This window comes from Stegostoma tigrinum, chromosome 4 (genome assembly GCF_030684315.1).
Source record: "Stegostoma tigrinum isolate sSteTig4 chromosome 4, sSteTig4.hap1, whole genome shotgun sequence".
In the NCBI taxonomy this organism is placed as follows: domain Eukaryota; kingdom Metazoa; phylum Chordata; class Chondrichthyes; order Orectolobiformes; family Stegostomatidae; genus Stegostoma; species Stegostoma tigrinum.
Window position 1 is genome coordinate 119476951 of NC_081357.1, and position 13807 is coordinate 119490757.

At 36.2% G+C, this 13807-nt stretch overlaps 1 protein-coding gene across 1 annotated transcript in view; it reads left to right on the forward strand.

Annotated features, from left to right (window-relative positions):
• ddx1 (DEAD (Asp-Glu-Ala-Asp) box helicase 1) overlaps positions 1 to 13807 on the forward strand; it is a 41522-nt gene that overhangs the window by 24132 nt on the left and 3583 nt on the right. The window contains exons 16-25 of the mRNA XM_048530417.2: positions 1530 to 1619; positions 2494 to 2679; positions 3005 to 3056; positions 3636 to 3782; positions 3869 to 3960; positions 7252 to 7324; positions 7402 to 7474; positions 7576 to 7618; positions 9283 to 9378; positions 11882 to 12002. Coding sequence (XP_048386374.1) covers positions 1530 to 1619; positions 2494 to 2679; positions 3005 to 3056; positions 3636 to 3782; positions 3869 to 3960; positions 7252 to 7324; positions 7402 to 7474; positions 7576 to 7618; positions 9283 to 9378; positions 11882 to 12002 — 973 coding nt within the window. The remainder of the gene's footprint in view (positions 1 to 1529; positions 1620 to 2493; positions 2680 to 3004; positions 3057 to 3635; positions 3783 to 3868; positions 3961 to 7251; positions 7325 to 7401; positions 7475 to 7575; positions 7619 to 9282; positions 9379 to 11881; positions 12003 to 13807) is intronic.

Consider the following 13807-nt stretch of genomic DNA (forward strand, 5'->3'; position numbering starts at 1 on the left):
CTGATAATCATATTAAAAAGCAAAATATGACTTTCTCATGATTTGCCAAGCAATTTATCTAATCAAAATTATTGTACTTTTTTAAAACAAAATTCAACATTTTTCAAATATTAAGATGCCCAACAAAAAATGGGGAGTTACCAGTGCCATTTTACTGCTGTAGCCTTTTGTAAATTGAGTGTCCCTTTTCTGCCTCCTGTGTTGCTTGGCTTCATGCCAACCCACCTCCCTCAAGGTAGCCATAAATCTTGTCACCATGATTTCATTAGGCTCACCTGGATATTTTCCTATGTTGATTGTAAGTGGCCTACTGCATTGCTGATCATAAAATTCAGGCCAACACTTTGCTCATACTTCATAAAAGGCATTTCTGAAGAGTTTTTTTAAGTGTGTAGACTAATACTATTAGCTTAGGAAAGAATTTCAATGTTTTATCATTTTAAACCTAACATCGAAAAACAAAAGTCAAGGTTTTAGATTTTGTCAAAGATATCTAATTATACAAAGTCTTGTTTTGTTAACCTTAGCCTTAGTTATCTTTGCATTTTTTGTGTCCAAGGAAGATACTTTTTAAAATCCTTTTGTATGTTCACAGAAGTTTTGTGTTAGTAATAAGTATATCTAAACCATGCGCTAAATATTTACAAAGGAAGAGAAAGATTCAAGGAAAGGGATAAGCCAACCAATCAAGTTAAGGATAGCATCGAATTGAAAGAAAGTAGGCATAAAATGTGCAAATATTAGCTGTAAGCCAGAGGATTGAACAAGTTTTAAAAATTGGTGCAATAATAATGGAGAAAAAGGGAAATGGCAGAAGAGTTGAATAAATATTTTGCCTCAGTAGAAGATGCTAATAGCTCTAATAGAATAGTCAAAGGGCAAAAGTAGGAGTGCAAATAAATACAATAACTATCACTAGAGGAAATGAAGGGGGCTAAAGACCAAACCATGCCCTGGACCTGATGGAATGCATCTAGGATATTGAAGGAAGTAGCTGCAGAGGGAGCAGATGCAGTGGTAATTTTTGAGGAATCCTTGGGTTCTAGTAAAGTTCCAGAGAATTGGAAACCTGCCAGTGTGACATCCTCATTTAAAAAGGGAAGGAACCCAAAAAAACAAGTAACAATAAACCAGTTACTGTCTGTTATCAGGAAAGTGTTAGTGTCTGCTGTAAAGGGTATGCTAGTAGAGCATATAGCAAGTTGTTCTCTGAGCGTGATGGAATTCTTTACTGCAGAGGGCTGTTGTGGCTGAACCATTGAGTATATTCAAGGTTTAGACAGATTTTTAATCATTAATGGAATCAAGGGTTATGGGAAGAAGGGAGGAAAGTGAAATTGAGGATTATCAGATCAACTGTGATCTGTTTGACTGACAGCAAATGGCCTACTTCTACATATTATGGGCTTAAATGTAGCATTAAAAGACATTACATATTTTAAAGTTGTGAAAATATTAGCCTACACCATTCATGTAGCATTTTCTTGCTGACTAAATATGGAGCTTTCTTGTATGATTGCATCTCGCAGGATGGACTGCTTACTCAAGGCTACTCAGACTTCATTTCAAGAATACATTCTCAGATCCCTCAAGTGACATCTGATGGCAAAAGGTTGCAGGTATGAACTTTGTTTAGCAAGATAATGACATTATAACCTCTGTCTTCTTGTAACAGAGCTAGGTGCCTTGTTTGAAGATCCCATCAGGATTCCTCTGATACTTCATATAATTTTGGCCATGCTGTGTAACTAGCACAATCAGGGAAATACTGCTTTTCTTTCATTGACTTCAGAATTCTGAATTTGCTTCAAAAAAAGACTGAATATTTTCATCAGCTGCCAATTGTACGTTTAATAAATTATTTACAAATTTCATCCGACCACTGATACAAAAAACAATGTGAAAAGAAAGCCTTCAAGAGTGAAACCAAACACACTTTCTGAATAGTCCTATAGAGGTGTGTTCTATCTAGAAATGACAGTCAAAAAGATATTCGAGTTCCATCATTGAGCTGTACTCTGTACAAATCTCAGATTTCCTGATATATGGTATAATTTGCCTTTGCAGGAAATTCAATCTGACATAATCAAATTAAAACAAGTTGGTATTCTTCAAATTCCAAATAAACCAGTAGAAAGCTATGTTTGGAAACATGACTGGTAATTGACATTTACTTCTGTTTTGAAATTGTGTTGTCTTCCTGCTTTTGGGAACTAGAGGAGCTATTCAATTTTGTCAACCAATCATTTTGTCAAAAAATTGCAAAACACCCCTCTATTTTGTTAAATCATGAATACAATGAATAGATCTTGGGCATCATCCTCTGCGATAAGTCCAAAAGTATGAGGCGTAATTGTGCAATTTAATGACAAATGTTCATTTCTCCTAAATTGAAATGCTGACTTCACCTGTTCTGTCTTTTTAATGTATTATTACTCCCACTCTTGGTAGTAAAATGGCCTAAAATGATTTTGCTTTTTATGCTTTGTTTAGGTCATTGTTTGCTCTGCCACACTGCATTCATTTGATGTTAAGAAGCTATCAGAGAAAATCATGCATTTCCCAACCTGGGTAGATCTTAAGGGAGAAGATTCTGTTCCTGAGACTGTGCATCATGTTGTTCTAAGAGTTAATCCAAAAACTGACCGTCACTGGGAGAAACTTGCAAGGCATATCCGGGTAAAGAGGGTTGAACTGCTTTTATCAATTTAGCAATTGTTATCAATCTTGGGCCCAGTGCCTAAACAAAGGGAGCATGTTAATTCTCTGTTAATGTTTGTGGATCCGTTTTATCACAGTACTGCATATTCTGTTCTCCCTCATGCCAACAAAAGCTACAAATATTCCTTTGAAAATTTATGCTGACTGAAGCTTTGGAACTACTGCCAAGTAACTTCCATGTGCTTTAATTGTCTTTGATACCAATTGGTTTAATGCACATCAAGTTATATTTCTTACAGAAGAACAAAAACAAAGAGTATTTAACTGTGTATTGCTTCCTCAGACAGATGAAGTCCATGCAAAAGATAATACAAGACCTGGTGCCAGTACTCCAGGTCAGTGCCTTTGCATATATGCCATGATGTCCAGCTTTCCTCCTTCAATTACGAAGCACTAATCTGGTACAGCCTTTGAAAATGAAAATTTATGTTATTGGTATTGAATCCTAAAAACACCATGTGGAATGTACTTCTTAAGTATGGAAAGTATATAAATGGAAATACTAATTAGCTATGCTCATGGCCCAACAGTCTTTTATCCAAATGGAAAGTTTGAAACAGAACTGTTTGTAATGCAGCCCCCATTTAATTTAGAGGTTAAAATTCCAATAGCTAGCTTATTTTATTTTGTGTCCTTTCAAATAATATTTATTAATCTGAATGAAGTCTCTTTCCTTCGTGATGCAGCTAAAATTAAAACTTTATTCTACAAAATTCAACTGGTACAATAGTACCAAGAAAAATTGTGCTGGGTTTAATTATTGAATATCAGATTTCAATGACTTGAAACAATAACCATTTATTAATTAATAATGAACTTGCGAGCACTGTTTTGAAATTTCTGAATCAGTGGCTTCGGTTATACAGACAAGATGTTTTTTTTAATTCATGTATTTCCATACGTAATTTTTCCAGAGATGTGGTCAGAAGCTATTAAAATACTGAAAGGTGAATATACAGCCCGTGCAATCAAAGAACACAAGATGGACCAAGCAATCATTTTTTGTAGGACAAAGCTTGACTGTGATAACATGGAACAGTACTTTATTCAGATGGGAGGAGGTGAGATAATTCTGATGGCTATTGCTTTGTTTTGACCATTTGTGTTTTGTTGTAGGGATTCTTACATTTTTTTTTAATTGTTTTAGGACCAGATAGAAAGGGACATCAATTCTCTTGTGTCTGCTTACACGGTGATAGAAAACCAAATGAACGAAAGCAAAACCTGGAAAGATTCAAGGTACTTTTGCAATATTTGTCTATCTTATTTTAAGTTACCAAATAAGGGAATCTAAAATCAAACCAATGTGCTGAAGAAATTTACTGGTCTGGCAGCATTTTTGGAATGAGAAGCAGTTAACTCTTAGCGTTCAGGATGATTCTTCAGAGCTAAAGCAAGCTCAAAGGAAATTTTGAGTTTTCAAAAAGTATTCAATAACTAACAATACGAGTTCATTAGACAAAATTAGGGCGCATAGGAGTGGGGATAGTATAAATATACTGTTAAGAGTGTTGATTCACGGGGAGACGATCTGAAATGACACATTTTGCATTGGCTGGCTGTAACTGGTGGGTTACTGCTCGGTCTGTGCTTGGGCTGCAGCTATTTATAATCTGTGTCAACGCATGGACTATTTTAAACTCAGTCTCATCCAAGTTTGTTAACAATATGAAACTTGGGAAATGTCACATTATCTGCTTTGATAAGGAAATCTAACAAAGCAGTTTTGCCAAAAAAACAAAGAAATGCTAGTATTCAGAACAACCTTAGGTATCCTTCTACATGAATGATATAAGGTTAACGTGGATGTACAGCAAACCATGAAGAATACAAATCCTGTGTTAGCCTTTATAGTGAAGGAATTGGTGTATAAAAGTAAATACATTTTATTATAGCTTTATGCAAGACCCGAGTTCTCACGGGTATAAGAGATCAAAATGGACATAGTACTTCAAGAAAGGACAGTAAAGATCCACTGGACCATTTCCTGAGATTATTGTATGAGAAGTTGTGTAGGCTAAGCCTGTGTTTCTTTTAGCATAAAAGAAGTGAAGGTGTTCTTCTTGAAATAGTGATGATCCCAGCTGATGTTAATATTGATAAAGTTAGGTCCCAGAGGGAAATCTGACTTGGTCAACCATGAATTTTATTTTCTTCCCTATTGACCATGGAAATCAACTCCTGAATATATATTCATTTGCTAACCTACTTTTAGCAAAAGAACATTAACATCCCTCCCTGAGGCACTTGGAGCAGATTTCTAACTCAGCTTACGTTTTAGGGAACGACGTTCAACAATCAGTTTTCAAGAGCCTTTTAGGAGCTGAAGTTAGCAAAGTAATGTGCAGCAGTTGCTTGCCAATTTGAAGTGAAATTGACAATTACATAATTAAATAGCAGTCTGATGAAACCTTTTATCTTTCTCTGACTCCTCCACAGCCTTCTGCTTCTGGATTTTATTCTTACTGACCTCCTAGGTATTACCCGCCCTGAATAGTTTGAGACTTCTGACAACAGCACCTCTGCTGTAATGATTCTCTAACCTTCTCTCTTTGATCACAAAATTCAAGCCATCAAATGTGGAAGCAGTTATTTCACCATGTGGCTTGCTGGTAATTTAATTGAAGTCCTATAAACTATCTATAAATTCTCTTTTGAACTTAAATTCAAAATGATTTTCTGATCTTCTTTAAAATAAAAGTTTTTTTCACAACTGAAGTGTCATTGGATTCGAAACATTAACTCTCTTTCTCTCTCCGCTGAAACTGCCAGATGTGCTAAGTTTGTATAGTGGTATCTGTTTTTATTTCAGGATGTTTTCTCTTTCTTGACGAATGCAGAAATTGGGGCTGTCAGTTTCAGAATAAGGGGTCATCCACTTAGGACCGAAATAAGGAGAAATTTCTTGCCTCAGGGGTTGTAGATCTTTGTTACACTGAGAGAGCAGAGAATGGCCAATCATTGAACGCTTATGTAAGGCAATTCAAAAGATTTTACAATGCAAAGGGAATCAAGTTGTGCAGGGAGGACAGGTAAGATGGGATACAAAATCATTTCTGAACTTCCAGAAGAGCAGAATGGGTTTGAAGGGCTGAATGGTTTCATCAGACTGCTATTTAATTATGTAATTGTCAATTTCACTTCAAATTGGCAAGCAACTGCTGCACATTACTTTGCTAACTTCAGCTCCTGGTGTATGACTAATCGCATTATATGTGTGCGAGGTTTACAGTAAATCAGCAACTTAATTCAAACATAAATTTATTAAATGTATTATTGTGACACCATTGTTTCATTTAATTTTAAAATCTAACATTTTTGAGGAATCTTCAACGTGTTCACGTGTATAATGCTTAAAGACCAAATATTAAATATAAACATATCCACAAATTCAAAGAATAAAAATGCCAACATAAAAGCTGTGAACAGAAGGAACAACACCATCATCTTTATTTAAGGAAAGCATTATGACTGATTTCATCGACAGCAAAATAACATTACTGCTGGAGATACTCAGCAGGTTGAGTGAGAAACAGAATTAATGATATAGACAATGTTCTTTCTAATGATTAAAATGTCGTTAAGCTGAAATGTTAATTCTTTTTCTTTCCTCACCAATGCTGTCACACCCCTGAATATTTACAGCATTTATTTTTAAACGAAAGCTGGTTTCTATGATTGTGTTCCGAACAGTGTCTCCTATTTAGTTGTATCGCAACCGAACACTCTTTAAAAATGTAAACTTGTAGAGAGAGATGTCTCATTTTAGAGGCATTTGACACTGGAGTTCATACATTTTTATTTTTAAGTGCTCTTCCGACCAAAGTTGACAAAGCTTGTATTATTTAATGTTAAGCATTAAACTACAGACCTCAATTTCAGAGTAGTTGATTAGTTTTTTGTGAGTATAATTGATTGGGCTTTCATACAAAATTTGGCCACTGTTCTGTTTGTTATTGAACCACAACTTCAGCAAAATTTGAAATACTTAAATGTCAAAGAAGATAGCACATTTAATAGCTTGACCTGGAGTTACATATGTATTTCTACAAAAATTGCAAACACCAAATGCTATTAACGACTGAAGTTGAATCTAATAATTGCACTGTCATAGACAGGAACGGAGTTTTTATTATTTAGCTGCTTGTAGCTTAATTCTATTTATTTGCTGTAAAGGGTGGTAAATTTAATGACCATTGTTTGTTGCTAAACTGGCCTTTTAATTTAAATATTTTCACTACAGACTGGTACTGGAATGTACAGACATGTAAATTTTAGTGAGATGAGCTGGTGATAAATCAGTGCACCCAATAATTGTCATTATCCAATTGAATTGATGACAAATCTTTGCCTTCTGCCACCACTAATTTGGTGAGTGGGGTGGCGTCTATAGATCAAAAATCAAAAAGTAGTACCAAGTGAAATTAACTTGCTACAGGATGTGTAACAAAGGATAAAAAATTTTGACATGATTAAACTTTGACAGTCAAAAAACAAAGATTTGATGCATTTTTTCCTTGTTTTGGGAAGAAAGCAGATGTAAAACACCTGATCTGCACTGATGTTGCTGCAAGAGGAATTGACATTCATGGGATTCCTTTTGGTAAGTGAGGTATTTATTGGTGTGTTGCTGTTTATTAATTTAATATGGTATTAACTTACCTTTGCTTTTAAAATTAGTGATTAATGTGACTCTCCCTGATGAAAAACAAAACTATGTTCATCGAATTGGCAGAGTGGGTAGAGCTGACAGGTAGGATTCAAAGTTTGCATTCATGTCCTCTATATACTTTTTAAACATGCTTCTTTTTATTGCATGTCTGCAAAAGAATAAAATGGCACTTTTTTTTGCAGGATGGGTCTAGCCATTTCCTTGGTTGCAACTGAGAAAGAGAAGGTAATCCTTTGTGTTAATTCTACTATAATTTAAAAATAATAAACAAAGCAATTTTTTATTTAAACTGTTCACCACATAACAACCAAAACCTGTGATGGCTTTAAACTGAATTGCTCCTCCTTTAACTGGAGCTGTTTGTGTAACTGTTGCCAGTCAGAAGTGTTTTTTTTAACATGCTGATCTAATGAGTAATTTGTTACAGTGTCACTCATTTGAAGTGCAAGTCAGATGATTTTGTATCTGTCTTGAACAGAATTTTGAAAAGTTTCAGGATCGTTGATATTGATTTATTGCTGTCTGATCACTAAATTGATGATTTCAGTATTTGACTAGTAGGGTCATGGGATAGGATAGAATAGGCTCATACAGCACGGAAACAGACCCTTTGGTCCAACTGGTCCATGCAGACCATTATCCCAAACTAAATTAGCTCCATGTGTCTGCTCCTGGCCCGTATCCCTCCAAACCTTTCCTATTCATCTACTTTTCCAAATGTCTTTTAAACATTTGTAATTGTACCCACATTCGCTATTTCCTCAGTAAGTTAATTCCGCATGTAAACCACCCTCTGCTTTTTAAAAAAAAAGTTGCCCCTTGTGTCTTTTTTTTAAATCTCTCCTCCATCTTACATTTGTATCTCCTAGTTTTGAAATCCCCCATTCTAGGGAAAAGACAACTATCACTACTCAATCTATACCCCTCATTATTTTAAACTTCTATAAGGTCACCTCTCAACCTCCTATGCTCCAGTGAAAAAAAAGTCCAAGCATATTCAGCATTTATAACTCAAACCGTCCATACCTGGCAACACCCTGGGAAATGTCTTCTGAGCCATCTCCAGCTTAATAACCTTTGTAACTGGGTGACCAGAACGCGACGCAATATTCCGAAAGAAGCCTCAATGTCCTGTATAACCTCAACATAACATCACAACTCCATGTACTCAAAGGATTGAGCAATGAAGACAAGCATGCCAAAACACCTTTTTAACCACCCTGTCTACACGTGATGCAACCTTCAAAGAATGTTTCCTAGGTGAACCTCTAGGTCCTTTTTTTTTGTTCTACAACACGACCCACGGCTCAACCATTAGTTATGTAAACCCTATCCTTGTTGTACCAAAATACAAATCCAGATTGAACTTGATCTGCCATTTTCAGCCCATTGACCCATTTGATCAAGATCTCTCTTAATCTTAGAAAACCTTTTTTCATTATCTACTATGGCATCAATTTTGGTCTCATCCGCAAACTTACTTACTATGCCTTCTGTATTTTCATCCAAATCACTATATAAATGACAAACAAAAGAGGACCCAGAGAGTTAGACAGCATAGAAGCAGACCATTCAGATCAACTCATCCATTCTGATGAGTTAACCTAAATAAATCTAGTCCTGTTTGCCAGCATTTGGCCCATATCCCCCTTAAACCCTTCCTATTCATTTACCCATCCAGATGCCTTTTTAAATGTTGTAATTGTACCTGCCTCAACCACCACCTCTAACAGCGCACTCCATGCATGCACCAGCCTCTGCGTGAAATCTTTGCCCCTCGGGTCCCTGTTAGATCTTTCCGCTCTGACCTCAAACCTATCCTTGGCTATTCAGAGATTGCTGCAATTAGAAAGTATCTAATTAGAAAATCTTATTTTAAACATTTCTAGGTTTGGTACCATGTATGTCCAAATCGTGGAAGAGGTTGCTATAACACCAGACTTAAGGATCAGGGTGGGTGCACCATATGGTACAATGAAGTGCAGGTATGCTAACATCTTACACTGGAAAAAAAATGACATTAATTTGAGATTTACAACATGTAAACCCTTTCACCTACTGTAGTAGCCAGTTCACCATTATTGTTCAGTCACTGAATTTCAGCCTGACTTTGGAATTCCTCTTGAATGTGGCTGAAATTTGAACTAATTGTCAATCCTGCATGCTTGTTTTGATTAACATGATTAGTAAATGTACACATGATGTAGTGTAACACATTAGCATGGATAAAGGATTGGCTTGCAACAGAGAATAGAGATAAATGAGACCATTTCTTACTGGCTTCTAACTAGAGGCCTGCCACAGGGATCAGTGTCTGGCCCCTCAACATTTGCAATCTATATAAATGACATGGGTGCAGAGATAAAAAAAAATGTACAGTGGGAAAAATTGCCAATGGTGCCAGTATAAGTAGGAAAGTTGTTTGTCAAGAGGAGATAAAGAGGTAAGGGAATGGTGATAAATTGGATAAGTTTGTCATTGAATTTATTCAAAGCGCAGTTAAATAGATTTTTGACAGGTAATCAGGGTTAGGGGGCATTAACAGGAAAGTAGGATTGAGGCCACAATCGGATCAGCTAAGGTCGCATTGAATGTCAGAGCCTTCCCAAAGATCTGAATGGCTTAATCTGCTAATATGTCCCATAATGTCTTGCAGGCAATCCAGAATTGTAAACTTAGGCTTCAGCTTGCTCCTCCACCCCCCAAGCCTGCTCTTCTATTCTGACTCGTGTTAGGAATGTTATATTTGCATACCTATAATCTCAATTTAGGTGACCTGTACGTTGTGAATTAGCTGATTACAAGCAACTTCCCTTAGAAATTAAAAGGATGGTATTTGATTTCTTGAAGTGAAATAAATTAATAAACTTGGTAGTCCATAGAACTTGGGAAAATGTGTTATAACTAGAACACTGCCTTGTGTCTTGAGCAGACTGTTACATGCCTCTGCTGGTTGTATTCTGGGCAGTTGGAGCATGCAATATAAGGTGATTAGCTCATCACCTTCCCATCCATCCAGTTCACCTCCATCAGAGAAGGTTGGCCAGCACAAAAGTCAGCAGCCCAGCACTGTTTGTAAATAAATAATTGCAGATAAGTTGAGCTTGTCAAAAGCTCAGTGAAATGTCCAATATTTTGCTTTCCACAGAATAAAATGGTTGGAGTGGGCAGGGGTAAGCAATGTTGTTTTAGTGTTGAAAGTTGGAGGAAGAGGAGGCTGCTATTATTGGAGGGCTTCTCTCTCCAATTAAGGGCACCCTCCTTGAGAAGATAGCCCAAAGTACCAAAACTCCCAGCCTGAGCCCAAAGACTCCAGTATCTATCAGGCCTCCTGTGTAGCCTTGACAGCACCCACGATGGAGCTCTGGTGCTGCTATGGCTTGAGTTCCTGAGTGCGAGACTTCCTGAGACAGGGACAGGAATCCCAATAGGAGCTTGTGGAGTTTGTCTGCAAAAAAGACCTGCCTATAGGTCAGATTTCTAACTGGTCTTATTCTGGTCTCCTTCGCCTTTTTTGTCCTTTTTTTTGCATTATAATATATTTCCCAGAAAATTCTCATGATTAATCCAAGAATCCAGATGACGATAGGAATATTTCAGTTTATTGTGTTACGGGCATCTTTACAGCCATTTGCGGTTAATTGAAATGGGTGACTACGTGTTGTGGTTGTGTTTTTTTTATGAAGTCAGTAATTATTTTCTGACAATTTTGCTAACTGACTAATTTTGCTTTGTATTTTTATCATCGTGACATTCTGACCAAGCTGTTGAATTTAATGTAAAATTGTTTGTGGTAAAATGCATGATGTGTTTATAAAGATTGCATGTGTTACTACGTACCCTCTACAAATTTCTGTCCCAAGAGATTATGATTTGGGCAATCTGATCACTACTAAGCCATTACTGACCTTGCTGATGTTAATGTGCTATAGTTGTGAAAAGCATTTTTAATTTTTTATAGTTAAAGTTGAATAGAGGCATCATGTTTTTGAGATTAGCCGCCTGGACACTGATCAAGAATTTGACTTCAATATTTTAGTCTATGTGCTATTGAGGACAAATACGTTGCAGTGCTTCTGGGGAAGACTCCCACATCTAATAATCCATACATCATGTGCGATTTTGGTGATAATAGCACCAGTACCTTTGGATCCAAATAGGAATTCATCCAGTTTATTTGGCTTTATCAACCTATCTGCCACTACCCAACACCACCTTCTAGCCCATCCTGCAAAACAAAAAGAAGTAATTTGTTATTCTAGACTAGTTCCTCCATGATTTTGGATTCTCAACAGTATTCATGCCCAGATTGTCTGTCTACTTTTAGAAAATAATCAATTGCGAACTAAAATCTTTTCTGGACAGTAATTCTGGATAGTGACTCTACTAGAATGACTGACTCATGTTTATTTATAATTATAAATGTTTGGATACATCTGTGAGTTATCTCAAACAAAAAACATAAGAAAATATGTGAATTCTTTCAAGCTGTTGTCTGAGATTGAAGAGCACTTGAATGTCATCATCACTCAAGTTGAGCCTGACCTGAAGATACCAGTGGATGAGTTTGATGGCAAAGTAGTTTATGGAAAGAAAAGAGCAGCGGGAGGTCAGTATTTTACAGGGGAAGAACTTTGATACATTGCATTTCATTTAAAACAAAACTAATGTTATGGTTCATAGAATGACGAAAGAAGATATTTCTCTCTCTTTCCTGTGCTGACACCTTGGGGTCAGTGACAGCACAGAATGAGGCTGTTTAGCCCATTGAATCTGTGCCAGCTTCCTGTAGAGCTCTTGCGGAGTGTTTTCAAACGTTAAAAGAATGATTTTGTTTGATCCTATCCCCTTCTCGTTTTGGCTACTTTTCTGCTGTTTATATGTTTCAAAAAAAACTTCCAAGGTTATTTTGAAGGTAGTTACTAATCTGTTCTTCTATGCTCCTTGCCCTTTCAATTTAGATCTCTTCTATTTTCTATATTTAATTTTTGGCTTTGGCTGCTGTACTTTTGCAATTTCTAATGGTCATAAACCTCTGTTCTCTGTTTCATTTAATCACTATTCTTAGTCATGTAGAAAGTTCGAGCTTTGTGTGTCATTTTCTGCTCATGTGGGAACATGTTCCCAGTGTGCCCAAGACCATGTAGAATTACTGTTTTGCCAGTTTTCGATTCCTTTAGAAATGTAGTCTTCCTTCAGTTAAATTTTTTTTTTCCTTGCCTTTGCCTTTTCCGAAATAATTTTGAACTTTAAGGTATTATGAATGCTTACCCGAATGCTACATTGTGTGAATAAAATTTGCAGTTAGTGTGGACTATTCTATACTAATGGTATGATCTGTTATATTGGGCGTAGTGCCATGTATTTCACTACTGGAACCTCTGCCTTTTATATGGCTAATGCTTACTTCAAATCTTTTGCATCTGTAGTAGGATGTGGCTATCTCTAGAAAGACCAGCATTTGTTGTAAATTGTTTTAATTTCCCTTAAGCTGAATAGTTTGCGAGGCCAATTCAAAAGTTAGAGTTATCCATATTGCTATGGACCTAGTGTCACATGTAGGCATTCGGGGTAAGGATGGCATGTTCCCAAAAGGAAATAAATGAACCAGATGGGCTTTTATGGCACTTAGCTGCCATGGTCATTGTTACAGAGACTGGCTTTCAAATTCCAGATTTCATTTATTGATGTGGGACTTAAAATACCAGTGCCTCTGGATTTCTGTTCTGCTTGTGCTGACCACTGTGTCGCCATCTCCCTGTCACTATCATTTGAATGAATAACAGTGGAATTTTTAGTAGGTTTAACAGTTAATGCAAAAATATTTATTCTTGAGAAACATTCTTGCTCCCCATTCTTTTCCCTTCCTCATCATCAACCCATATCAATCGGAATTGAGATCATTAATAAAGTTGGGTTTATCCACATGAAATGAAGTGTGCTTTATTTTGCTATTACAAATAACAAAATCCAGCATATTTTAGTAAGTTTCCATTTTGTCCCTTCGAGATATGATCATGAAGTGAATGCCAGAAGTCCTGCCTAATGGTGCACTGGATTTTGTCTGAGCATCTCTTTCTAAGTGCATTTATCTGAATTTTGGAAATGATATTAGGTCTTACAAGCACATCTTTAATTATGTAAATCTTCCTTTATTAAATTACCTGCAAGAGGTTTAATAATAATGCCACAGCAAGGTCTTAAATGAATCTACCTTATTTATATAGTGTTCACAAATTCCCAATGATAAGCTTGTTTAAAATAAAGTACTTTATTAGTTGCATCTACCTATACTAGAAGATCTTAAAAGAATGGACATCAGTTTCAGTACCATGCTGTTTTTATTTTGCTTCATCAACCTCCATTACATGGTACTTTTTGCTCTTTTTAATCTTGAAATTGGTTTGCCCAAGT